This window comes from Antechinus flavipes, chromosome 3 (assembly GCF_016432865.1).
Source record: "Antechinus flavipes isolate AdamAnt ecotype Samford, QLD, Australia chromosome 3, AdamAnt_v2, whole genome shotgun sequence".
In the NCBI taxonomy this organism is placed as follows: Eukaryota; Metazoa; Chordata; class Mammalia; order Dasyuromorphia; family Dasyuridae; genus Antechinus; species Antechinus flavipes.
Genome location: NC_067400.1, coordinates 207,317,487 through 207,344,009, shown reverse-complemented (window position 1 = coordinate 207,344,009; position 26,523 = coordinate 207,317,487). Strand labels below are relative to the sequence as shown.

Sequence of the window (26,523 nt, the reverse complement as noted above, 5' to 3'; positions counted from 1 at the left end):
AGATAAACATACAGGCGTGCTTATTCTTTGTGTTAGTTAAAATGAACTGAATTGATTAATTGAATTGAATTGAATTGGCCAAGTCAAGGAGGTGGGCGTAAAGAAAGAAGAGCACCTTCTAGTGAGAGATGATCGATTATCTGCAAGAGGCGGATCCCCGCTCAAAGTTTGTAGCCCGCCCCCCTCCTTCCCTCCCTCCCGCCCCCCCTTTCCTATTTCACTGGAGCCTGGAGAAGGCTGAGGCTGAATTGTGGGGTCTTCTCCCTGATTTCTGCAGTCCTTTCGCCACTTCGACAGGAGTCTAGGACAGCGCCCCAGAGCCCCGGGTTCCGGGAGAAGGGACTCCCCCTTCTCTGCCTAAGGAGGGGCTCCAGCTTCTGGACCTCCAGAGCCGTCCAGTCTAGCCAACACGGTTGTGCGGCGCCGGCTCCGGAGGAGCAGAGACGCACTGTTGGCTGCCCCAGTGGCCACTGTGCAGAGCATCACGATTTGGACGTGAAGAAGTTGAAAGAAGGGACTGAGTGGGCTTCCCTGACCACTCTTCTCCGCCTCCTGTCCCGGTACCTCAGCCCATCCTCCACCTCCGCTCCACGATGCGGGCATCCTGGTGCCCGGGACTGTCGCTCCTGCTCTCCTTTGTTGCAGGTGGTTTTGTTAAAACGGCAGCCAGGTGAGTGTGTGTCTGCCCAGAAATGGGCTTCAGCGTCCGAAATTTGCTTTCTTTATTCGGTTCTTTTGTTCTCCTCTCCTTCCCTGCCTTTTTTTTTTTTTTTTTTCTTTTTTCTTTTGTGCTTCTTTGGAAGTAGCTCTGCTGGAAAGGTCCCGAAAGTGAATGGCCATTGTCATTTCTTCTCAGGGTCATGTGGTGTTTCTTTCTCCCTTCAGACTCATTCCAGTCATTCTGCAGTTCCCTCGTTTTCAAAAGGAAGTTCTGCACACAAGAAATGTAACCATGTTGACGATTTTCGGGGGATCTGTCTGCTGTCCATAACTGTCTACTCTATAACTTGAAATACTAATGTGGGTTCAATTTGTGCTGTTTGAGTCTTTACACAGCTGAACTAGGTACTGACTAGTTGTCAGCATCTGGTTGGGGGGTGGAGGGATGGGGAGAAAAAGATACATCACATTGGTAATCTTTAAGGAGTTTTGAACAAATTAGCAGACAACTTGTTATCTTTATCTTTAGTGCTCCTTTGACATCCCTGCCAAACACCATGACATGCAAGTGAGTAGCATTTAAGTGAAGGAGGGTTGTTCACCTCCAGAGGTATCTGGGTCCAGTGGCCACACACACACACACACACACACACACACACACACACAAACATACACCTTTTTTTGGTCAAACATAAATGTCAGGATTATTGTAATTTGTAATTATTGTAAATATTGTCCCAGGATTTTAAATTGGGTAGGTTGGCTTAATGGCCATAGATGTCTCTAACCCCTAGAAAACTGTCCAGGGGAATTAACATAAATCAAGAACTAACTAGGATTTCAGAATCCATCTAATTCACAGATAAAGACATTCAGATCTGATGGAATCTTAAAGGCAAGACTTGAATCCTCTGAATTCAGAATCAAAATTGCTTCTCCTCTCCATCACATTAATTCCCAATGCAATATGAAGAGGATTGGATTTGGAATCAGAACTGTAACTTGAAGAATTTGACACGGATTCCACTTAAAGCACTGTCACTTAAGATAAGCTTCCTTAGGTACTCTGGAGGTTGCATACTTGACATGTAGGTGCTGTCCATCAGGTTGATTATTATTATTATTCCATTCCACTGTAGCAATCCAGAGATTCTTAGATTCAAGTAGAAATTCATGAGTTCATTAGATTATTGAAAGAACAATGGACTCAGTAGTGGGAAATTGGAAAAGGCTGGATTCAAATCTCAGTATACAACACATTAACCTAGTGACAATAAATAAATCACTTAACCATTTAGGACCTTTAAAAAAAAAAGATGAGGGAGTTGGACTAAATGATGACCAAGGTCTTCTTCCATACGTTTGTATGGTCCATCTATTCATTCTACAATAGTTAGTTGCTTTATTAAGAAATGAGGAAGCCAGAATTTATAAGCACCTACTGTGTTTTACACATATTATTTCATTTTATCCTCATAACAACCCTAAAGAGTAGATACTTTTCTCATCTCCATTTTACAATTGGAAAAAACAAAGGCAGTTAAATGACTTGCCCAAGATCACACAACTAGTAAGTTTCTGAGATAGGATTTGAACTCAGGTCTCCTTGAACACCCTAATTCCTGTACCATTTAACTCCCTCATCTATAAAAAGAAAATTATGTTGTTAGAATATTTGATGACAGATTTCTATGTTCTGTGATTAAAAAAATATTGGCAAACATAGTTCATTTAATTTTTAAAGAGAAAAATTTTGTATGTGTATTACTCCAAGGTAAGAGGGAAAGTAAATGCAATTTTTGAAGAGAATTAATAGAATTAGTACCAGGCAAACTGAGTTCCAGGGTTTTACTTTCAAAGTGCTACTAAATTAAATTAAAAGCCATAAAACTCTCAAATCAACCAGAGAATATTAAAATGAAGAATCCATGTCAAATTCTGCAAAATACAGTTTTCAAAGATGTTAACTGGTGTGTTAGCTTAGTATCAAATTCATGAACTGGTATGTTTAGGATCAGCAAGTGGAAGTATCTCTATTCCAACATGCTTAGAGCTGTCAAGCGGTCACCAGCTTTTCAGGAACTACATAAGGGAACAGATTTTATAAACTCCAGACCAGATGTTATGGAAAACACATTGACATAGAAAGGCAAGGCCGTCTAGGCAGAGATTTGGTTCAAGTTGATTATTTCTTGAGGTTTCACACATTATATCACAAACTTCTTCTGCTGTAAGGAAATGATGTTGAGTATAAGTATGTTATTTGCACAAAACCTTTCACCATAAATTAGTCCTTCTGAGTTATATGTTTGTTTAATACATCAACAAATATTATTCTGAGTGTCCATCACTCCATCAGAGGGGACCATGATACAAAAAAAGGCAAAGAATTCCTTTATAAGATTATGCATTAACCATTATAAAATTATGTACTTACTTGACCCTAAACAACCAAATATTACATTAATTCATATATTTGACCCTTGTACTACTGTCTGAACATTGGAATCTTCAGATCACTTAAGATGTGAAACCCCTGAAGCAGAGCTACAACTAGGGAGAAGCAACAAGGGTTTTGCCTCAGGTTACTAACATCTGGATGACATGTGTTTGCTCCTTTCCTTCCTATGGCAGTTATAAGACCCATCATTCCTGCAATTCGCAGTGCTCTGTCATAGCTTCACAGCCACCCTATTTATCCTCACATGTTCCAAGATCATGTTTCTCTCACTTACCACTTTCCTTCCCTGCCTTCCCTAACTTGATGTTTGCCCTTTCTCCTCCCCAGGATTGGGGAAAGATGCAAGACTGAAGGGGGGTTTGATCAAACCAAAAGAGCATAATCTAGACTGTCTAAAGGACAGCTGCACCCCCTCCTCACCCTGATGCTTTAACTGTATAGGGCCTCATCATGACAATACCAGACCTAAGAACTTGAGCCACACTTTTTGGTGAGAGACAGTCATGTCAGCTATGATATTGTGATGTGAGAGAACTCACTATCTGAGGAGAGATCATATAGGTGAGTTCCTCTTCCACTCAAATGAATTTACATCCAGAGCAGAATTTCCTAGTCATAATTTTGTTCTGAATTATCCAGTATTTCCAAAGGATGGAATCTTTTAACCTCAAGCACATTATGTCAGCATCTATTCTTTTCATAGATTCAATGTTTTGAGTAGGAATTCTTGATCTTTTTAAATCATGGTCCCCTTTTGAAATCTGATAAACCTATGGATACCTCAGAATAATATTTTTAATGATTAAACATAATATATGGTATTACAAAGGAAACCATCTATATTGAAATAATTATTCAAATATTTTTAAAGTTTATGGATCCCAGGTTAAGAAACTCTGGTTAGATTATTTGCCTTCCTAAAATATACTTCTTCTAAACTTCTGTTTCTTTTAAATTCAGATATCAAAGTGAGAGCTAAGAGAAATCCAGAGCTCAGGTAAAGGTCCTGGCTTTATGTCACTGAGTACTTAATGGTAAACTTGAGAACTAATCCTAGTTAGACTCTTGATGTAACCAGATGTTCACCCAAGCCTGGCTTTGGTGGCATAGCTTCAGACTTTAAGCATTATTAACGCAAGCTATTTTGATGTGTGTTTTTGTAGCATATAACCCAACATTTATCTTTCTTTAAGATTAATCATTTGTAGGAATGTATCTAAAATTCCAAAGTTTTATTTCAAAAACTAATTTGAATAGAATGGTTGATATTGGATGCGTATGTTATGTATAATCTTTATTAACATCAACCATATTTGTGGACACAAAATAACATAGAAAAGATTCAAGCATTTAAAATACCTAGAATATTTTCTGGGTTGCCATATTATATCAAAAATTCCTTTATTTTTTAGGCATTCAATTTGGCTAATCTTTTTACAATTTGTACTCATAATCTTAAATCTATGTTGATTTTCTAATCTTGACCTAGACTCTATTTTAAATTCAAACCTCTTTGTAAGGGAAAAATGTCCTGAAAGCATCTTGAAATTGCTAAGAATTGAATTCAACAAACCTTTTAAAGTGTCTGTTGCATAAAAGCCATTATGCTAATTGCTTTGTATGTAATTAGTTCATACTGCTGCTGCCCTCAGCAAGGTTATCACCTAATATGTACACAAGTAACCATGATGCAAGGAAGAATGTGATAAGTGCAAAAGCAATACCTAGACAAAAAACTAGGAGGAATGTAAGGAGGGAAAGACCATTTCAGATGAGGATAGGAAGAGATCTGGGAAAGTTTCATAGATAAAGTAACTCACAAGTTAGGCCTTAAAGAAGGAAAGAATTTCAGTTACCAAATCCTATTGATTACACCTTCTTGATTTTTCTTTCATCTATCCTAAACCTTGGCTGTGTCCTAATTTATTGTTGTTTAGTTTTGTCCAACTCTTTGGGATTCCCTTTGGGATTTCTTGGCAATGATACTGTAATGGTTTGCCATTTTCTTCTTTAGCTCATTTTATAGACAAGAAAACAAGGCAAACAGAGTTACATGATTTGCTTAGAGTTTATCTCAGAAAGACGCTTCTTCCTGACTCCAGGTCCAGCACTTTATACAGTGTGCTATCTAGCTGCACAACTATCACACTACAGGCCCCCAAAATCCTCTGCCTGGACAATTTATTGGGTTAGCTTCCTTATAGAATTTTCTGCTTTAATTTACTCTTTAATATTTATGACACAGAGATCACTGTTCAGCTCTCCCTGTTGCCTTTGTCTCTTCCACTCTACATCATCCACAATCTAGTCTTACCCTGTCTTGCCACATTTATCTCATATTATGCAATTTTTCATCCTAGATACTCCAACCAAGATGGACCCTTTTTTGTTTCCCAAACACTCATCAGTGAACATTTTTAGAAGTACCTACTATAATATGGACACTGGGTATTAGAAATAACAAGACAAAAACAGAAGAGTATTTACTTGTAGAAATTTACATTCTATGAAGGAAACAACATGTATAGGTAAAAGTAAATCAAAAATATATACAAGGTAAATACAAAATAAGTTAATGGAGTAAAGATCTACTAATTGGAGGGACAAAGAAAGGCTTCATGTAGGAAGTAACATTTTTCCTGGATTTTGAAAAAGCTAGAGATTCTAAGAAATGAAAAGGGCGGGGGGCGGGGGGGGGGAAGTGGAGGAGGAAGAGGGGGATTCCAAGCAGGAGAGGTAGCCTGAACAAAGGTATAAAAACAGGAGATGGAATATCAATTGTAAAAACAGCAAATAAGTCAATCTGATTTAGACTGAATGACTTAAAAAGTCTCTTCCAACTCCAATCAATGACTGTAAATTTATGTATGGTATATTGATGCCTTTTCTCCTTCTAGACTATAAGCTGGATCTTATCTGAATTTTTTAACTCTTCCAGAGTTCAGCATATTGCTTTATATAATATGTGATAAATTTGTTGAATGAAGGTAGTATAGGATCAAATATGTCCAAATTCATATAAGCTCCTCAAGGGCAAAGATGCTTAGGTCTCCTGCAGCATCTATGACCATGTTCTGAAATGGTGGAGAACAGCATGAGATACATAGAAACTACAGAGATGGTATTGTGCTAAAAATAACTAGAAATCTTATTTGATTGTTATAGAAATTAATTGTTAAAGCAGCTTCCCAGCAGATTTGTACAGTTTTCAAAGATGAAGTACACAGTTGTAGTAGTCATCAAATTTCCTTGCTGGTTTTTATAGTCTATTTCAGAAGTCCAGTTTTGTTCAGTTTCATGAACAGAAATAAAATATTTCTTTTAGTGATTTAATTTGTTCCTATCCATTATATTTAAATGACTACATATGTGTACACATCATTGTCCTCCTCTACTTCCCCATAAAATAAGTGTTTAAATGGTTTTTGGCAAGTAAACAAGATAATGTTGGAGAGTGGCTCCAATTAATGGTTCATTAATGTAATCAATCTCTGTCGTTTTTAAAATGCCATCCATTCAACTATGTAAGCCAAGAAATAATAAGCAGTTAGCAATTGTTTTTATCTACTGAATTTTTTAACTTATTCTCCAGAATTATTGAACCCTATTGATGTTTAATGAAACAACTGCACAGATATAATACAATTTTACATTTTAACGAGTGATTTCCTGAAACTTGTAGAAATGTGTCTAAGCATATTTAATTAAGAAAATACTTTGCTTATATTATGGGTTTATATTATTCTCAAGTGATTTTTCATAAAATCTGTTTTATGTTGATTCTCTTTTAGAAAACATATTCTGTACCACAATTTCATGGCATGCAATTTCTCCATTTTTTTCTAGTTCATTTAGCATCCAGAATATAAAAATCTTACATACTATTCTAAATCCTTAAACAACCTTCATTTCTAATTTAGTGTGCAATCTGGTTTAGGTGAAATGTATACAATACAGATCTTTAAGATTTTACTATTGCTTGAATTTATAGGTGTGAAAACAATTAACATTGATGTTTGAGGGAAAAGCTTTTTCTCTTCAAGGTAAATGTAGGTGAATTCCATCTTCTAGTTACTTTCTCCTGAAATTATTCCCAGTGCAGTACTTCAGGAATTCAATTTCCTCAACTATAAAGCAAGAGGGTTTGAATTGGAGGATTTCTAAGACCACTTCCAGCTCCTAAATTCATAGTAATTGAATTCGACTTGTAAAGAAAGAAATGAATCCAGCCATCTGTTTAAGGGAGCCTGTGTACTCCCAACAAAGTTTTTAGCATAAATGTGTGATTAGATGTGTATTATGAATTTTTAATAGTTTGATCAATGAATCATAAGAAGTTTTATGTGGATTTTCACTTCTGATAAATTTAAAAGTCTTTGGGGAAGTACAGTTTTCTTTTCATTCTGTTCCTACAGAAACAGTGGACCTAGAATAGACACAGGAAAGGATAATGGAAATAGACAATGAAAAAAGCCCTGGATTAGGATTCTCCTTGTCTTTATTTTTCCAAATCCTAGCTGTGTAAACATAAGCAAATCAATCAACCAGTTTCCTCATTTGCAAAATGAATGGATTGATCACTAGATCTTTAGGCAGCTAGGTGATACAATGATTAAAACTCTGGGAACTGGAATTAGGAAGATCTGTGTTCAAATTCAGCCTTAAAAACTTGTTAATTATGTGACCCTAGGCAAATCTTCCTTATCTATAAAATAGTGATGATAACAGCAATTCACTTCTAGAATTGTCCTAAGGATAAAAATGATGTAATATTTGTAAAGGATTTTGCAAACCTTAAAGCTTTATTATTATCTAAGGTTTCACATGGTTTAATGTCATGCCATTCAGACTGTTCCTATAGAAAAATTATCTATTATTTATTGGTGAAACTACTATCAAAGGTAACAGTCACAGTAAATTATAGAGTAACTATAAATACTAGATATAATTACTCAAGTAAATATAATATATAGATAATTTATTAATATTTGAAAAAGAGTGTATGTTATGGTCCCTCTGCTACCTTGGTCCCCATTGTCTGAAGATCAGATATGTTACATTTCATCCCTATTCCAGGATTCTTTGGGGGTTTAGGATGATTAGGCTCTCCCCTGCACCTTAGGTCTAATTAATCACTAAATAGTTGAATTAACTTTTAAAAAAGGAACATTTGCTTCAAAAGATATAATCACAAATATAAAAACTTACTTTTAACATAATTTTCTTATGAGCTTAATTTTCTTTTCCCCTCATACCACCTCATTCTCAAGAGAGGAAAGGAATTAAGTTTCTTGTGGAATACACAGTCCTAGTTCCAAATTCACACCTCCCTCTACCTTATATCCAGGCACTGTGCCAAGTGTCACAAATATCATCGCATTTATCTTCCAAACAATCTCAAAATCACAGATCCCTGAATATTGATTGGCAAAGCACAGTTCTGTGTGACATGGCATCCTCTGCCAAACTTCAGATGGCACTTCCTCCATATTTTTTGATTTCTCTTAATTTCAAATGATGTTCCTTCTTCAAAATATCCAGAATACTAAGACTGGCTCTCTTTTACACACTTATCATGCTCTTTTTTATTTGATGGTTATTCATATAATACATCCATATCCCCTTTCATACAATTTGTACCTTTAGGATAAAGAATATATCTTATTTAATTTTTTTTGTTTTTCTCTTATTGTTTCACACAATGTATATTTTATAAATGTTTACCAAATGTCATTTTGTTGATTGGCCAATATGAATATCCATTAATTGGGGGGGGTGCAGAGGAGATTATCTTGGAGACCCAATTCATTGCCCAAAGATACTTACTTTCCTTTCTGTCACTTAGTGGTGCTTTAGCTATCATGATCCAAGTGCCTGATTTCTTCATTTTGATACATGATACCTTGTCCACAGCTCAAGAAGTCACAGATCACTAGCATTTGCAGACCAGCCTGGGATCTGTCACTATGGCCCTAAACTGGAATGTTGCTATGGATGGAAAAAGAACAACAAAGGACTCTGTGAAGGTAATTTTGCAGACACATCTTTCCTGGATCATTATAGAAGTCTTTTAAAGAAGCAATAAGGGTCCTGAATTCAAATTGTGGCACGGTTCAAGAGGTACTCCATGGTAGAATGAGAAATTCTTCATAATTGATTAGGTATAGAAGAAAAGAGATATGAGGTGACTTCATGATGACCCAAATATTTTGAGCCTGGGAAACTGATGGCTTCATCATGTGGACAATTGATAAAGAAGGTTGGTCAGCAGGATTCCCAGATGAAGGTTCTAATTTACTGAAAATCCATAAGGTTTTAACCTTCTAAACTAGCTAACAGTGGAAAGTACACCAAGGTCAAAGTCAGAAAGATCTAAGTTCAATAGCTGACTCAGCTATTTATTAAATGTATGATCCTAAGCAAGCTATTTATCCTCTCTAGGTCTTAATTTTCTCATCTGTAAGTTGAGGAGTCAATGATTTCTGAATTACCTTCTACCTATGATTTTAGGATAATTTGTGAAATATGCAAAAATGTCAGGAAAACCCCTAGTCTCTTCTTCTCCTCAAATTGGCAAAACACAATTAATCTAGAAAGATCTTAAGCTTAGAAAGAATCTTAAACAGCCCTTCCCAATTCCTCTTAATTCTGGTTCACTCCCCTCTGTTATTATTTCTAATTTATCTTGTATTTAGATTGTTTGTATACATTTATTAGTACAACTAGGTGGAACAGTAAACAGAGTGTGGGGCCTAGAGTCAGCAGGACTTGAGTTCAAATTTGACTTCAAACACATCCTAGTTGTGTGATCCTGTGTGACACTTAACCCTGTTTGCATCAGTTTCCCCATCTGTAAAATGAGCTGGAAAAAGGAAATGGCAAGCCATCTAGTATTTTTGCCCAAAAGAAAAAAGAAAAAAAAAAAGGAGGTAACAAAGAGTGAAAAATGATTGAACAACAATATATTTGTTAATTCATATTCTTGGTTAGATCATCAACTCATTGAGGATGAATCTTTTGTCTCTTTTTGTATTCCAAACACCTAACGGGGTGATTAGCACATAGTAGGCACTTAATAAATAGTGGGTGATAGATTTCTTTTATCTTAATAAGTACATTGAGTTTTACCTGAAAGATTAGACATAACTTTTTCATCCTTGACCCAACATCTCCTAATTATGGATATTAATATCCTTTTTCCCACATCAAGGATCTCACTAATAAATTCAAGTCTATTCAAAGTTATTTCTGAAGCTGCATATTCAATGGAATGGATCCCTAAATTATAAACAACAGTGGATTTGTATCACAAAGAAAAAAAGCTATTTTATCCTTATACTATTGTTATACATACATACATACATACATACATATAAGTATCCTTATGTTTTTATTTTTATGCTTATATTCTTATATTTGATTACTAAATATTTTACATTGAATAATGCCAATTTTTCAAGCTGACTTTAAGGAAGAAACACATACTTTAAATCATTTTTACAGTTCTAGTAAATAAAACGAGTCAAATATTATAAATTTGCTTTAGAAAGTATCATTATGGGGTTGGGAATTCCCATATAAAGATTCCAGAAAAATTGTGGGTAGTAGAATGAGGGTCCATAATATCTTTGATTATCAATTACTCTGGTTTTTTTCTATTATGTCTTATTTTCCTCTCTCTCCTGAAAAAACCTTCATGAATATCTTCTTCTCACTACCACTACCCCTAATCATTGTTTTCAAGCTAGAAGAGGTCTAGTCAAACCCCATCATTTCATATTGAGAAAACTGAGGCCCAGAAAAGCTGAGTTCCTTACCCATAGTCATATGGTTAATTAGTAACAGTCATAATCCAGTGCTCCACATTACTTTCTCTCCTAGCTCAAACTTAGCTAGATACAAAACCTAATAGTTTTTAAAAGAGATCAAGCAATGGGGAGGGGGAGAGAATATGATAGTGGTAGAAAAGGTATTGAACAAAGCATCAGGTTAGATCTAGATGTATTCACCATCTGATTTTCAGATTTTAATTAGATAGATAGATGTAAGTTGATAAAGATAGATGCTTGATACAGAAGATAGATAAGCAGACAAACACATTTATTAAGTACTTACTACAATCCAGAAATTGATAAGTCTTGCAGATAAATACATCCCTACTCTAGATTACATTTTAATGGAGGAAACTAGAACATGGGGAAGGGTACAGCACAGAGATGGCCAGGAAGTAAGGTAGAAGCCTGAATCTGGGCAATATAAGGCAACTCTTCTACAATTAGAATTCAGGATAGTTGGTTACAAAGGTATTCCAAGGTCATAGTATGGAGACTATAGAAATGATGGCCCAAGTAGTGAAAAATTGGCATAGAGACGTACCAAATGATAACATTGCCACTAGAAAAATGTAACCATCAGTTTGATGTTAGCCCTCTCTAAATACCTTTTGACTTAAATTTAGGAGGAACCTACATACTCTCAGTCTTAAGGAAGAGACTGATGGTGAAACCACTGTGCATTTTAGTTGAATAGTTTTCATTATCAAGTTACTAAAATGAAAAACAAGTATTTCAAATCATAGTACTATCATATCATCACAAATCATATGGTGGCTGTTTTTATGCAGAAGGATAATATAAGGCACACACTTTGGAATCTCTCAAAGCAGCAATAATAGTTTCTAAAATTATACAGACCATAGGAGTATTTCTGATGAATCACCTAGGGCTATGTTTAAGCTAATTTGATCAAGCAAAGGTCTTTAACTTTTTGTATTTACTGATCCCTTTGGCCATCAGATGAAACCTAGGAACTCCTCAGAATAGTGTTTCATTTAAAATAAAATAAAATGCATAATGCATAAATGCATTAAATGTATAAAATTAAATGCATAGGTTTACAAAGAAAACCAATTATTTTGAAATACTGTCATCAAAATGTTTTTTAAATGACCTTATAAAGGGAAGCAAGACTTTACTTTTTTACAAGAGGTCGTTTGTAGTTGGAGGGCACAGATGTGCTGTGTTAAATATATCTTGAAATTGCTAATAATTTTACACTATAAATACAACAATAATGAAAAGCCATACATAGAGTAAAAAAAATCAAATTCAAGGTGAAGTTAGGAGTGAAAGAAAAAGATCAATACTTAGTATCCTCATTAAAAGAGATCCTGAATCCCTCAGTCCAACTTCTTGGTTCTAATTGCAAATGCATTTTATAGAATTTACCCTTTGAAATGTCTTTTACTCAATTTTCATGTTTTTCATTGATCATAAAATAATACATTGACTAAACCATCAAATAATAGGGTAAATACCTGATTATTAAATTGCTTATTTTTAAACCTGCAAGATCTAAGCAAACCCAGTCAAAGATAAGCCACCAACTCTCCCTCTTGTTACCTTTCCAGGGTTCTATTTCCTTCTATTTCTATCACTGTTTTCAAATTCTCTTTTTTAAAATTGAATCTTACTGTCAGGAAAAAATAAGATATGGAAGAAAAGTAGCATTTATTAAGTATCTATTATGTGTCAGGTATCATAACAAATATTATTTCATTTGATCCTCAACAATCTTGGGAGGAAGGTGCTGCTATTGAAATTGTTGAGAAGTTGTTATTCAGTCATTTTCAATCCTATTCCACTGTCCATGATCCCATTTGAGGTTTTCTTGTCAAAGATATTAGTGTGACTTGCCATTTCTTTCTCCAACTCATTATATAATTAAGAAAATTGAGGCAAATAGGATTAAGTGACTTGACCAGGGTCCGTTTTTTTTTAGGAAAAATAAAGAAAAGTTGAACTTTTTTTTTTGGCAGATAGCATTTAAGTTATGTTCATGCCATAGTAGCATTCTTAAGCAAAGCTAAAACCAGCATTTATTTGGGGGAGAGAGAATAAATTTAGTAAGTAAATGAACATTCTTTAACTTTCTGTCCCCTAATAGGTAGATAATAGTTAGCAGAACTCAAAAACAAATATGTTGTTATATGATAGAATATGAATGTGTTTTAGAAGAATTCTGTTGCAGTCTCTTCCTATTGTTAAGTCTTCAATATGTCTTGAATATATCTTGTTTCTTTTTCTCAAAAGCTATCTGTGATCATGGGTGCAAGTATGGCGAATGTGTAGGGCCAAACAAATGCAAATGCTTTCCTGGATTTACCGGAAAAACTTGTAATCAAGGTTGGTATAATGTTCTATAGCTATGTTCCTTAAGGTCTCACAGATTTTGCCTTCTAGATCAATACTTTTTTCCTTGCTAGATTATATTGCCTTTTATATTGCCTGGATCCATTAGAATGACTATCATTTAATTCCTAAGAACTGCCTCTCATATATTTTTATATGATTATAAACTCAGAGTTGGAAGGAACTTAGAGAAAATTGATTCCATCATTTTAGAAATAATAATAATAATAGACATTATATAACATTTAAGGTTTGGTAGGTGTTTTTCAGATATCTCATTTTACCTTCACAGTAACCCTGGAAGGATATTATTATCCCCACTTTACAGATAAGGAAACTGAGGCAAATGAATTAAGAGATTTGTCCAGGGTCACATAGCTAGTGCCTGAGGCCAGATTTGAACTTCAGGTTCAGTGATCTATCTATTGTATCACTCAGCAGCCTAGATGAAGAAACTGAAGTGCCAAAAGGTAATAATGATTGATTCCTGATCACATACATAATACACAGAAAAATCAGGAAAACCAGGTCTTTTGCGGTCAAATCCAGTGTTCTTTCTATGATGTTTCTGACTTTCATGCTGATTGATCCCCTTCAGTGCAATTGACTATTTCTGATCATGGTACTATTTATGGAAGATAATAGTACTTTCCATCCTGTTGCCATAGTCAAAGATTATGGTACTGCACCACTGCATTCCCAAAAGCCTTATTAAAGTAACATGTCTGGTTAAAAAACAAAAACAAAACCACGGGATGCACAATTCAGCAAATGCCTGAAGAATAATTGGACTTGGAGAATCAATACCCACTTGGGGCCCCACTTTACTCAAGGAGGAGACCAATGAGATTCATAATATGGCATGATCACAGAGCCAGAAGAGATCTAGATGCCAAGTTTTACTCCCTCATTTTACCAAGTGGAAAGAAGTTAATTGACCCAGGATTATACACCTAGTCATTTTCTAAGGCAGGATTGGAAACTAGGTCTTTATAACTCCAAGACAAGAGTTCTATACACTGGGGAAGTTCTGGTCAAGAATTTATGCACTCATTTCTTGCTATTATAACTAGCCTGATCTTTCCTTCCCCTTAATTGAAAGAATTCCTATACACTAAGGCTGATCTCCATTCAGCCATCTCAAAGTTTTGTAGCCTAAGATAAACATCTCTGCATTCCTGCCAATAGCTTAGTCTCTCTTGGGTAAGATACTTTAGTTTCTAAAGAGATGCTAGGAAATTGATCCTGCTTTTTGTGGGGATATGGGCTGAGAATATTGTTCTCAGATCTATCCTTTATCAGACCGTGGGTTTCATACCATGAAAACCTGTTTTTCTATGAATTTTTCTCTCCATACCAAGACTCCTTATCAAGGGATTTGAAATAAATGTTTCCTTTCTTGGTCTTTTTCAAGTTCTAGTAAAATATTAATGTTTGTGGGAGTTAGAAGCCTGGGAAAAGAAAGTGCCCCAATTTTCTCAAATTTCAGGGCAATCTATCTTTTCCTACAAAGTCTTTCTTACTTAAGTAACCCTGGCTCCAGTTCACAGATATACATTAACAGTGACAGGTTCCAGCATGCCAACTGATGTGTTTCCCACAAAACTCCATCCAAAAATCTTAGTCAGCTCTATATTGGAGTTGTGTGATGTGATATCTGTCTCCAGTTTCCCATTTTGTCCAACAACTGGTTTTTCACTCCCTCTATTTATGCATGGGATTGATGAGGAGGAGTGGATAGTAGGAAAGGGAAGAAGTTTCTATTAAAGTGAAAGTTAGCTAGCCCGAAGAATGAAAAATTACTGTAAAGAGAGCTCCATATTTATATTAGACTATACTTTGTATTTAGTTTTCAATATGCTTTATTATATCATCTTATTTTTATTATGTCATTATAATTAATCAACAAATATTGAATAGCCTTATATTGCAGAAGTAGGGGATAAAGAAAAAAGTAAAATAGCTCTTCCCCTCAAGTTAAGTACTTTCCATTCAAACAAAGAAGATCACTGATCTACTTAATTATATACCAAACAAATACATTAATAACAAAATTATTTGGGAGGTAGGCACTAACAGCCAGGAGGATCCAGAAGGGCCTCAAAAAGAAGATAATACCTGAGCTGAATTTTGAAGTAAAATGGGATACTAAGAAATGAAATGAGAACAAACTTTACCTTAATTTGAGTATTTACTTTTTTAAAAAATGTAATCTGTACCCAAATCCTCCTTTAAAAAAATCTATTTAGAAAAGTAGTCTGATTTGCAGCCAATTGTATTTTGTAGTTAATAATAATAATGTTTGTTTATATATTTATTTTAATAATATCATAAGGTTTTATTTATATAGTTATTTTAGTGTTTTATGAAATGTTTATAAAAGTTATTTAATTTTATTACATCACATGTAAATATAATTTAGTAATGTTACTATATTAAGTATTATATTACTATGTAATAGATCATATGATGTTACTATATGTAGCTCCATACATATAACTTATATAATTCTTCCCTGTTATTCAATTTCAAAGAATTGAAGCCCCCAAATTAAGAAAAGATTAAAAAAGATTATTTCTAGTTCCAGTAATTTGGATGACCTCAAGGTGTATCCTCCCAAAAAATTGCACATAAGTCATAGTAATAAATGCATTTTAGACATGCGGTTACAGCCTATGCAAAGGAAAAGATTGTATCATTTGTGAGGAATAGCAAGAGAGCCAGTTTGACTGGACTGTAGAGAAGCAGCTCATGTTTATACTGTTTCCCCATGAATTCCCTTTAACAGCTGGTCTGCTGAATTTTCTTTTAATATATGGAGGTTGTTTTATTTTTTTCTCTCTTCCTGGTTTTCTTTGGGGAAGTTTCTGGCTTCAGTGAGCTAACATAGTCATCCTCTTTCCAAAGATAAATTCATCCTTTGTCCCCCCTGAATGATTCCTGCAGATATGAATGAATGTGGACTGAAACCTCGCCCTTGTAAGCACCGATGTATGAACACCCATGGCAGCTACAAGTGTTATTGTCTCAGTGGCTACATGCTGATGCCTGATGGCACCTGTTCCAGTAAGTCACCAAAAAAACTAGTCCAGTTCATTCTCCCCCGAAAAGAGAAGTGTGAAAATAATTTTCATATCACTACTCAATTTGATCAGTTTCTATATAGTCCATTGTGGTTTTTTCCAAGTATCAGTGATTGCATTAGTGAAAAAGGACAGAATTAAGTTTAAGTTGGTTAATGCTCAGAATGGGAATTATGTAATTTAGATTAATTAACCCATTATGTATTGATAATGATATTACTTTTATATGACTTATAAGACAGATTTATACTATATAGATTTACAATTTGTAACATGAGCCTATATTAACCTGTGTTAAGGACATAGATAGAAATTTGCTTACTATATCCCATCCCACCCCAAACCCTGTCCTATAAATGTATTCTGGAATTTGCTGTGTTAGAGAAAGTCACAGTTTCCCCTTTCCCTTTGTTCTTTGATGCTGATCCTTGGGAAAATCCCAAATTCTGTTGTCTGGTCATTGACTAAACACTTATGATTAATATTGTGTGGAAAATCAAATGGCTAAATTCTAATGCCTAATGGATGTTTCATTTGACCAGTCACACAAATTTCCCCTTTTTGGAATTAATCAAAGAATTGTGCTACTTCATTCTATTTTTAGTAATATCTGAAACTGTATAAATATTCCCTCAAAAACTAAGCAGAAGAGAGTCTTGTATCCAGTTTCTTAAGAATTACCAGTTTCCCTAATAAATTGAATTTGCCATTAGTGCCTCAGTTTTTATTTATTGTGTATTGGAATTTGGGGGTCACGGGAGACAGTTTGGTCTTTTACTCATGATTGTTAGCTTAAAAGAGACAAGATTCCAGGTCAAAGAAAAGGCATGAGAAATGGAATGTTATCATTGCTTAAAGGACCAACAGGTTGTGGGAAAACATGTTTGAATAACTCTGAGAAGATTTTTTTAAACATGTATTTTTAGTAAGGTGACAAGTGCCACCAGGGGAAGAGAATTTCCTATCCCCTACACATCTTACATTTCATCCCACTGAATATTGTAAAGAGTTGCCAGAAATGCTTTCCAATAAACATTCCTGAAAAGAAAAGCCTTTCTGTAACAAAGCAAAACAAGGATCCTGTGGGAGCTTAAGTATCAATAGAGAAGAGAAAAGGTCTTTCAGGCATTATATATCATTAGGAAGAGAAAAGCTCCCACTTTCAGGTCACTAACACCATCCTCCACTCCTCACACACTCATTCACATGCATTCTCTCTCTCTCTCCTCATTTCTACCCTTCTCTCCCCCAAGTCCATTTAATGCATGCCATTGTCTTAGAAAAAAAAAAAGATAGCCAAGGGGACCCTGTTGAGACTATATACCCTTTGGCATATTCTATTTTACTTGATAAGAGTTATAATTTCCTGTATTTAGATAAACTAGGCAAGATGTTCTGCTTTGTTCTCATACTGTTCTTTGACTGACAGCATATTATAGCAACACTGTGGATCAATCTGAAGCCTTCAAAATCTGTTTTAGGAATCTCTAAAGCTACCTTATTCAATCTCTCCTTTTACAGATGGGAAAACTGAGGCCCAGAGAGGTTAACTTATCAAAGGTCTTATAGGTAGTAAAGCTTCAAAGATAAATTGAAACCATGTTATTTTCTTCAAGATTAAACAAACAACAAAAGTTCTCTGTTAAGAACTGAGTCTGTCAATATTCCTGAAAAACTACCCATTGTCCCTCCCAAAACAGAGGAAATTATTTCAATCTTGATAGCCAAAAATATTGTACATTTTTTTTAATATTGAAGACAACAGACTCTGCTAATTATTTCCTATTTATCTGATGTATGGTTTGTATGTACATATTTGTTTGTTGTCTATCCATTAGATAAACAGCTCCTTAAGGACAGGAAGTGTTTTTTGCCTCTTATTGTATCCCCAGTCCTTAGCACAGTGCCCAGTTTTAAGGGAGCAGAATCGTTCTGCCCTAATTATAACAATTGTAAGATGACATACCCTTCAAGATAATACTGAAATACCAAAGAAAGAGGGGCCTATGCTGGGTTGGTTATTAATAAATTTTATTCATGTTAATTAAGTTAATTGGGGGAGTTTATTTATAAGACCAGTTGTCCTGGATAACAGCAGGACAAAGCAACATCATGAATTCCCAAATTCTCCTTAGTCTGGGTCAGATAATTTATAGAAGTAAAACAAAAGAGGCATAATGCCAGAGGTGACCTGTGATCACGTATAAAATTTCTCATAAGATAAAGGAGCTCACATTTTTTTTTGTGGAGTTATAGGTTACACTCTAGCTACCACAGTACACCAATACTGTGTTTAATGTGTTTATTGAGTGATTAATAAATATTTATCAAGTTGAATTAAATAAATTTGTATGGTAATCAAGGAGAGATTTAGAAAAATATGATCTACACAAATTTGAGAAGAGAGCTTTAGAGCTCTTCAAACTAAATGCTCACCCTTATTTTCTTTTAGATTCCAGGACATGTGCCATGACAAACTGTCAGTATGGCTGTGAAAATGTGAAAGATGAGGTACGATGTTTGTGTCCATCAGCCGGGCTACAATTGGGACCTAATGGAAGAGCCTGTATAGGTATATGAATATGAGTTTTCTCTTTTGGTTTCTTTTCCCCCACTTCTGTTAACTGATTGGACAACATGGTGGAACAGTGAATAGAATGCCAGATCTGAAGTAAAAAAACATCATTTTCCTGAGTTCACATCTGGCCTCAGATACTGTGTGATCCTGGACAAGTCACTTAATCTGCCTTAGTTTTTTTTACCTTTAAAATGAGCTGGAGAAGGAAATGGCAAACTATTCCCCCTGGCAAATGGGGTCATGAGGTATTGGATATTACTGAGAAATTACTAGAATTAAACTGATTTATTTATTAAATATGAATTATGAACACCAATAATTTCCTTGGCTAGGTCTGGGAAGGCCAGGTAAAACAATATATCCTAGAGAAAAAATATACAAAAACTAGGGAAAGAAGAAGAGAGGAGGGAAGGAAGAAGTCCCCTTTTAGTCCCAGAAGTTTAAAAAAAAGATGGTTTTCTTGAGGCAGGATGGTATACCAGAAAGAACACTGAAGTAGAGGAGCAGAGAAACTCAGTTCAAATCCCTATTTTCAGCCTATCTGATTTTTAGCAAGCCATCACAATGTCCTTTTAACTTCAGGCATCAAACTCAATTCAAAAGGTATATTTCAGTGAATTATCTCCTAATACTCTCTATCTTAGGATAATAAATATGTTTGTTGTCTGATCAAAATTCTATTATACTTACAAATGTAAATCCTTATTTTTTGCAAAAGGTAGTATCTTAGATTGTAGCATTGTGCAGTGTTGGATTTGTGCTTAGAGAATCTAAATTTGAATTTCAGCTCTGCTTCTTATTACCTTCATAACCTTAGACAAGTCATCCAATCTCCCTGGTCTTCAATTTCCTCATCTGTAAAATAAAGAAATTGGACAAAATAATTTCTGAGGTCCCTTCCAATTCTTGATCTATTATCTCATGTTTCAAAAAAGTTATATGTAAATCATATTTATAAACACTTATTTTTATACAAAATATATGTAATATTTGGGGTATATATACACACACATATATATATAAAGCTTGCTATAAATGGATCTAGAGCCAGAAAGAATCTCTCAAAAGCCATTTAGTCTAAGCTAATTTTAAAGAAAAAGAAAGTGAGGTCCAAGGAAATTGAGTGACTTGTAAAAAATGATTTTTGTGGAGCAAATGAATTGTTATTGTTGAGTCATTTCAATCATGTCCAGTTCTTTGTGACCCCATTTGGAGTCTGAATACCAATGACTGAACAATACAAAATGAAAAGGAGAATAGTTGATCAATCCACTACACAAGATCAAAATAACAAAAATTAAATTATATAATATATGTCAAAATATTTTATACTCTTATTGTACAGGATTATTAAATTTCAACTTCCTCATCTGTAAAATGGAAAGAATATCTTATTGACCTGTTTCACAAGGTCACAATAAAGGGCAAATTATATAATATATGTGAAAGTATTTATAAACTTGATTATACTATACAATATACAGGATTTTATTAACATTATTATTTGTACACATCTCTAATCAAGACACAGAACCTTCCTTCAAATGATCAAATGAAATGATATTTATAAAGTATTTATTACAATGCTTGGCATATAGTAGGCACTTAATAAATGCTTAATGCATTCCTTCCTCCATAATGAAAGAACATAATTCTAATTTTAAAAACAAGTTTCTAATTATCCTTCCTTGCTATAGCATACTTTGAACCATGTAAGGAAACATTTAGAGAAATAGCCAGCTTAGCTTTTCTTGTTGCATACCTTGAAGTATAATTATTTCCAGGACTGGGATTACATTGGTGTGGATACTCTCTCTACATACTAGATCAAACAATAGTCTTGAGATTTTAGAGAATTAATCCAGGTTCAGAAAGTTTCAGTTATTTGAGTGGAAAACTGTGGTCTAGTGAAACTGATTATGTCAACTCTATCAGTCATTTTTGTTGTTGTTTTGTATTGTTGTTTTTGTTTTTTTCCTCCTTCTGGAAACAATGCTTTCTTGGTCTAGATGTTGATGAATGCTCGTCTGATAAAGTTCTCTGCCCCTATAATCGGAGATGTGTGAACACATTTGGGAGCTACTACTGCAAATGCCACATTGGTTTTGAACTGAAATACATCAGTGGGAGATATGACTGTGTAGGTAAGATTTAAATGCATGGTTCCTTTCCCCCACCAAATCATGAGTCTTTCTTTCCTACCAGTTTCTCTGTAGCTACTTCAGAGTTTTATACTCCAAGTTAAAACTCATTCAATAGCAGATAAAGATGAAATTTAACAAGTGTCTGGGATCTATGGCTTATTTGCAGGTTATAAAGATAGATATGATGCATTTGAACATTAAACAAAGACTTCATTATTTGAAGACCTGTACTGTTAGAATTCTGAAGATCATCGAACTTTTGAGCTGAAGAGGGTCCTAGACATCATTTAATCAAACCTCATTGACAGATGAGAAAATTGAGGCCCAAGGGCATGAAATGGTACAGTGGAAATAATATTAGATTTAGTCTAGAAGAATTGGGTTTAAATTGTAGCTTTGTGACACATCTATGTGACATTGAATAAGACATTTCATTTCTGTGGGTCTGTTTCCTCATTTTCAAAATTAGGTTTTTGGATTAGGAGTCTTCAAAGATCCCTTTTAGCTCTAAACCTGTGATCTAATGCTTTGCCCTGTTATAACAAAAAGAAATGGTTCTGGGATCACTATGTATAGTACAAAAAAGGAAAGAGCAGAAATAACTAGACTTGTTCCATTTTGATGAAAGAAGTAAAATAATGCTTTTCTAACCTAAGACTTAACAGACTCCTTTTCATAATAGTTTGCCAAATATCACAATTTTTCAAATCCTGCTTTGGACAAAATAGTGGCTCAAAGAATATTCCAACTTCTCTGGCTTCTGGTGTTTTTGCCTTGTTTTTCTAGTATCTACATGCTCAACACTCGCCACTATCAAAACCTGCTTTTGGCAAAGGAGTTTATGTTAGTCATCAACTCAGTATGAATTTAAATCATTTGCTTACTTCTCTGAGAATAATTAATTGTATAATGAAAAATTGATCTAATAAATGAATTACTCAGTGAGCAGGTATGGGATTATTTTAGCAGAGACAAATGAACCTTCCATTACTCTTAAAAGCTCGTCAAGGAGTATAAGTTCTTTATTCTGTTATCCAGTTTAACAAGCTGGCTGTGGTTCTTTTAACTGTTTTATAACAAGCAAAACTTAAGTGGTGATATGCATGCAAAAATAATAAATCAATTCATTTAGTAAAGGTGTGTTTAGGAGTTCTTAAACTACAACCCACAAAATTTTTTTGAAAAATAGTTTAGTAACTTTTTCAATATAATGAGTTTTCTTTGCATTCCTATGTATTTTATAGATTTAAAAATATCATTCTAAGAAAGATAACATAGACTTCACCCCACTGCTAAAGGAATGCGTGATAGCCAGAAGCTTTGGAACCCCTATTCTATGGGTGATGAAAATTCCCACAAGCTACACATTCAGAGACCAATGCTGGCAAAAATACTTAAAATCTACTTTAGCATATACACAAAAAAGCTCGATTTACTTTTTTTTTCTTAGCAAAAATTTATCCTGTATCAATTTCATCAACTATAAAATAATTATGATAACATCACCTATCTTGTAAGTTTGTTGTGAGGAAAATTGAGATTGTATTTATAAAGTGCTTAACACAATACCTGGCACATGGTTGGTGCTATATAACCATACTTTTCCTCTTCCTTTAACTTTTACTATACATGGAATAACATAACAGTTGGTCCCTGAATTTTGAACAGTCCTTCATAATCTCAACAATTTTCCTTAAATATTCTAAACATGTTAAATATTTTATTTATGTTATCTTATATGTTTATATTACATATTCCATATATTATATATTTGTGTTTATATTTGTATTTAATATCATATATTAATTTATTATATTTATTTATAATATTATAAATATTTTACATTCTAGAGTTCAATTTAGGAAGTCCAATGCCTGTTTGAATATCAGGGGTATAGATCAGATGACCTCCTAAAATGCCTTCCAATACTAAAATCTGGTGATCCTATGTTAAATATTTTGAACAATGTTATTTTAATGATGTCATATAGACAGGTCTCATAAAATGGGGGTTTTCATTGGATATTTTCAAAAGGAAACTAACTTTTTGCTTTAAAAACTGATCAAAGGGGCAGCTAGGTGGCCCAGTGGATAGAGTACCAGCCCTGAAATCAGGAGGACTTGAATTAAAATCTGCCCTCAAACACTTAATGCTTCCTAGCTATATGAATCTAGGCAAGTCATTTAACCCCAATTGCCTTAGCAAAAAAAAAAAAAAAAAAAAAAAAGGAATTAAAAACTGATCAAGAAGACTCATATCTTCGTGTTATTTGTGGTCAAACCTCAAGGGTTTTAAAATTAAAAACAAAATATTATTCTGTATATATGTATATATGTTTGTGTTTGAATACACATGAAAATATGAAATGACATGAGGTTTAAGAATAGTGATCCTGGTATGTAGTAGAAAGGGACTTTCTAAATCATCCCCAACTTAAAGCTTCTAGGTAAGTTAGAATCAGTATGGCCCTACATTTTGGTAATTCTCTATTTCCTAGAATCTTCTAAATGAATATAAATTTGTGTTTATGCATTCTACCTAATAGTATTAAACAATGGCATAATCTTTTGTGAGTTTTAAGCCTTTCTATTCAATAACAAAATTTTCATATATTTGTTCAGGAGAATGAAAGGGGAAAAATAAAATTTCCTTAACATACTCCACTAGATTTTAAAAGCAAACATAAAATGTCAAGAGAATTATAAATTCCAGTTTTATAATATCTTCAGAAATCAAAGAATGAAATTTCCCATAATAGGGAATAGCCTTAGACACCCTAAGTTTGCCTTTGAAACTCCCAAAAGATAGCACTCTGCTTCATAATTCATAGTGATTTTAGTTTCATGCAAAAAGCTAATTCTTTCGGTATTACTGAGCCATAAAGTTACTTAGAAGCTCATGAAAGCAAAGGGGAGTAGAGTTAGCATACTATGTTTTCAATGAGTTTTCCTTGAAATGTTGTTCTTGTTCTTGGTTTTGTTTTTTGTTTTGTTTTTGTTTTTTTGTAGATATAAATGAATGTTCTACAAATACCCACAAATGCAATATTCATGCTGACTGCCTTAATACCCAAGGTGCTTTTAAGTGCAAATGTAGACAGGGATATAAGGGCAATGGACTTCATTGTTCTGGTAAGTAGAATCTGAAATGAAAAAAAAACCTCCAATATTTATAAAAATGAGAAAATTGGATAAATTGGCCTATATGGTTTCTTCCAACTCTAAATTTATGTTCTGGTGCTCCATTTAATCACTTGCAAGCTTCAGGGTCCAAAAGAAACTAAAAGATTTGCTGTTATTATTCAATCATGTCCAACTCTTCATAACCCCATTTGGGATTTTCTTGGTGAAGATAATGGAGTGGTTTTCCATTTCTTTTTCTAGCTCGTTTTACAGGTAAGGAAATGGAGGCAAGCAGGGTTAAGTGACTTAACCCAGAATCACATAGCTGGTAAGTGGTCTGAGGCTAGATTTGAACTCAGAAAGATGAGTCTTTTTGACTCCAGGCCTGATACCCTATATCCACTGTGACCTAACGATTAATTTAGTTCAATCTCTTTATTTTACAGATGTGGAAACATACTTGTCCAAATTTTATTTCCAGTCATGATAGAAACACAGAATTTGAGAGTTTATAGGCATCTTAGCAATCATCTCATCCAACCTTCACGCAAAATTATCTCTACTATAAATCTGTCAATAAACAAACATTTATTAAGCACCTATTGTTTCTAGGCCTTATGCTAAGTGCTGAGTATATAGAGGTAAAAAACAATCCTCGCCTTGAATGAGGGCATACTATCAGTCTAATAGGGAAATCAACAGGCGAACAAATAATACAAAGCAAATTCTATACAAGGCAGCTAGGAGCACAAATGGATAGAACACTGAACCTTAATCTAATTTTACTTCAGTTTCCTCATCTATAAAATGAGATGGAGAAGGAAATGGCAAATCACTCCAGTATCTTTGCCAAGAAAACCCTAAATAGTATCATGAAGAGTCAGACACAACTGAAATGACTGAATAACAACAAATTATATATAAAGAGAATAAATAGAAAATAATTGAAAGAAGGTAATAGAATTAAAAGGGATTGGGAAAAACTTCGTATAAAAGGTGATATTTTAGTTGGGAAGTGATCATCCAGCCTCTTCTTGAAGACCACCAAAAGAACAATCTTAATCACTTCTTTACATGACAGCCCATCAGATGCTTGAAGACAGCTGTCATATGTCCTCTGGGACTTATTTCCTCCAAACCAAACTTGCTTAGTTCCTTCATGTGACATGACTCAAGGCCCTCACCTTTTTGATTAGCTTCTTCTGGATATTCCTCAGCTATGGATAACAGAACTGAGACCAGAGCCTGAATTTGTAACTCCCAGGGAAATATCCTTACTATGACACCACACTACCCTCTACCCCACCCTTCCATTGTTTGACTTATTAATTGGGTGAATGGCTATTTTTATAGATATTCCATGTCACCAAATTTGAGTGTCCTCACTACTATCTGTGTAGACATTTTAATATCCATTGAGTCACTTGATGAAGACAGAGACCTTTGGAACTGGGAATTTTGAAAATGCAATTACAAAAACTATATTTTTATTAAAAAGAAGCACTGATAAAAAGCATTCAGGAAGTGCTTTCACAAGTTTTGGAGATTTTCAAATAGCATATAAGTTTTCCAGAATAGAAATTGCTTTATTTATATTTTGTTCACCAAAGAGTTCAGCACAATGCTTTTAACAAGTAGTAACTTGATAAATACTTGTTTGATTGAATTGTTCAGAAGGGAAAAAAAGACAAAACTCAAGTCTCTTTCTTTTTTTTTAATTTGACTCCTTCAAAGTAAATTGCTTTATTGTTACCCAAACAGAGACATCATTCTCAGGTTCTTAACTTAGGTTACTGTTTGTATTCTTTATTTTATGTCATGTAGTTTGAAGTTTTGCTAGGACCACAGAACTACTAAGTTCAGACCCCAAAAAAACCTTAAAGATCTTTTCATTCAATCTTCTCATTTTACCAATTTGGAAACTATGACTCTCCTGAAAAAAGTTAAGTGACTTACTTACCCAAGGTTATTAAGTAGCAAAGCTAAAACTAGAATCAGACTTCTTGAGGTCTAGTTCTGTGCCTTTTTCTACTCTATCTCCAGTTTACTAATACTAACATTCATTTCATTTGGCTGATTCAAGAAAACTCATTTTGTTGATTTTCTTAAACAATATGTATATTTCGAGAAGAAAGAAATATCAATAATTCTTTGGTTATGTGGCAAGTCACCAAAACCTTATATTTGTTACTCAACTTTTCCATCTCACTTTCATATATTTAATTATTAGCTATTCTTCATAAGAATTATTTCCTTGGTTTTCTCATAAACAGCTAAACATAACA

General features: G+C 34.0%; 1 protein-coding gene across 1 annotated transcript in view; it reads left to right on the top strand.

Moving 5' to 3' along the window:
* The first annotated feature begins 487 nt into the window (after positions 1-487).
* EGFL6 (EGF like domain multiple 6) overlaps positions 488-26,523 on the top strand; it is a 57,174-nt gene continuing 31,138 nt past the window's right edge. Inside the window, exons 1-7 of the mRNA XM_051991129.1 lie at positions 488-670; positions 9,035-9,147; positions 13,213-13,305; positions 16,258-16,377; positions 18,847-18,966; positions 20,982-21,116; positions 24,125-24,247. Of these exons, the coding sequence (XP_051847089.1) occupies positions 594-670; positions 9,035-9,147; positions 13,213-13,305; positions 16,258-16,377; positions 18,847-18,966; positions 20,982-21,116; positions 24,125-24,247 (781 nt within the window). The 5' untranslated portion in view covers positions 488-593. The remainder of the gene's footprint in view (positions 671-9,034; positions 9,148-13,212; positions 13,306-16,257; positions 16,378-18,846; positions 18,967-20,981; positions 21,117-24,124; positions 24,248-26,523) is intronic.